This window comes from Oryza glaberrima, chromosome 5 (genome assembly GCF_000147395.1).
Source record: "Oryza glaberrima chromosome 5, OglaRS2, whole genome shotgun sequence".
In the NCBI taxonomy this organism is placed as follows: Eukaryota; Viridiplantae; Streptophyta; class Magnoliopsida; order Poales; family Poaceae; genus Oryza; species Oryza glaberrima.
Window position 1 is genome coordinate 5,249,311 of NC_068330.1, and position 2,172 is coordinate 5,251,482.

The 2,172-nt window shown below is 50.2% G+C and overlaps 1 protein-coding gene across 1 annotated transcript; it reads right to left on the reverse strand.

Moving 5' to 3' along the window:
- Positions 1-202: 202 nt before the first annotated feature.
- Positions 203-1,404, reverse strand: LOC127774608 (uncharacterized). The gene has a single exon (XM_052300878.1). It carries the CDS (start codon positions 1,370-1,372, stop codon positions 755-757), a length of 618 nt encoding a protein of 205 aa, XP_052156838.1. The 5' UTR covers positions 1,373-1,404; the 3' UTR covers positions 203-754.
- Positions 1,405-2,172: the final 768 nt, after the last annotated feature.

A 2,172-nucleotide genomic window follows, 5' to 3' on the forward strand; every position in this document is an offset into this window, starting at 1 on the left:
TGGTACCTCGTCCGTATTTAGATCGGTTTTTAAGTTTGTTTGCTTTTCAAAATACATAAGGAGTCATATAAAAAATCTTTTTAAAAACTTGCATGCTATCTTAAGACAAGAGTCATACTCCTAATTGCTTCAGAATTCTTTTAAGACAAGAGTCATACTCCTAATTGCTTCAGAATTCTTTTCAGGCGATAAGAAAGCACCGTACATGATATGGCCACCAACCAAATAAGGATTCCAAATTAGATATCAATACTATCAAATAAAAATCCCATATACTATTTAGATAAAAAAAATTAACAATAATACGACTAAAATAGTATTCACCCGTTGCAACGCACATGCTTTTTTCTAGTATTAATAAAATTAGAAATAAAAGGTCTAAAAAAAATCCCTGCTACTGCGCTAAGATTTCTCCAACAACGCTGGAGTGAGAAGGCGATTCAAAAAAGTTATGGCTCGGTCGCAAAGCCTGACGACAAAACTGATCAATGACACGCGCAGTGACAGAGCCACATCCGTCCGTCCATCCATCCATCCAAACCCCACACAACGTACTCCTCCGAATCTCCCCTGTACACCGACAAAAGATGTTCCCAGTTCATGCCCTGCTGTCCTACACATCACAAAGGGCATGGCCCCCACATGTCAGCCTCCTACGCTACCCTCCAAAACCTACTCCTACTACTTCCTACTACTACTACCAGTAGCAACAGTACTAGTACTACTCACTGGACACTGTACTCTACTACTACTACTACTCCATGGCGGGCCCATCTGTCAGTAGCTGGTCCACCCACTCGTCGTCGTCCACCGCCTCCTCCGCCGCCGCCGCCGTGGCCCCGCCGCCGTGACCGGGCAGCGGCCACGGAAGGGGCGGAGGCGGCGGCGCGCCGGCGCGGAGGTCGACTGAGGCCATCACCGTCGACGCCGACACCGAGAACGACGCGCCGCAGCTGCCCTCCATGTTGCTGGTGTTGACCCCCTTCGCCGCCGGCATGTACCCGCCGCCGCCCGCCGCCGGAGGAGGAGGAGGCGGCGGGGCGAACGGTGCGGGCGTGGCGGCCGCGCCGGCGGCGGCGGCGGAGGAGGCGAGCTTGATCTCCAGCTCCAGCCAGCTCATCACCTCGGCGATGGACTCCTCCGTGATCCCCTCCGCGTAGTCCTCCTCCTCCTCCTCCTCCACCACCACCCCAGGCTCCGCCGCCACCTTCTCCACCGCCGCCGCCGCCTCCTCGGCTGCCGCAGCAGCAGCAGCAGCGGCGGCGGCCTTCCCCTTGGGCTTGGCCTTGCTGCCGCCCTTGGTCGCCTTCGGCCTCGGCTTCCCCTCGCCGCGCCGCTTCCGCTTCCGCGCCGCGCCGGCTTCGTCCTCCATTGGTGGCTCACCTCGACGTCGCGTCGCGTCGCGTCGCGTCGCGCGGCGAGGCGAGACACGAGAGGCGCACGTATATGTAGCACCGCCCCGACGAGACGAGACGCGGAGGGATGACGTCGGTCGATGTCTTGCCTCGAGATTCGTGCGGCGAGGCCGGATATGCACGTAGTACGGACGATGGCCCGTGCGAATTGACGGGTTTGTCCCTACAGTAGCTGCGATAAGAACAAGTTTAATAGTGCTAAGGTCCTGTTTAGTTTCAGAAAGTTTTTTCAAAACATCACATCAAATCTTTAAACATATGCATGAAACATTAAATATAAATAAAAACAAAAACTAATTGTACAGTTAGGGGGAAAATTACGAGACGAATCTTTTTAGCCTAATTAGTCTATGATTAGCCATAAGTGCTATAGTAACCCACATGTGCTAATGACGGATTAATTAGGCTCACAAGATTCGTCTCGCGGTTTCTATGTGAGTTATGAAATTAGTTTTTTCATTCGTGTCCGAAAACCCCTTCCGACATCCGGTCAAATATCCGATGTGACACCCAAAAATTTTCATTTCGCGAACTAAACGGGGCCTAACTAGTCCCTCCGAAAAAAAAAGATAAACCCTAAATTTCTGTGTTCAACGTTTGACTGTCCGTCTTATATGAAATTTTTTTACAATTAATATTTTTATTATTGTTAGATGATAAAACATGATTAATACTTTTTGCGTGACTTGTCTTTTTAAAAATTTTTCATAATTTTTTTTAAAAATACGGATGGTCAAGCGTTGGACATGGAAACCCA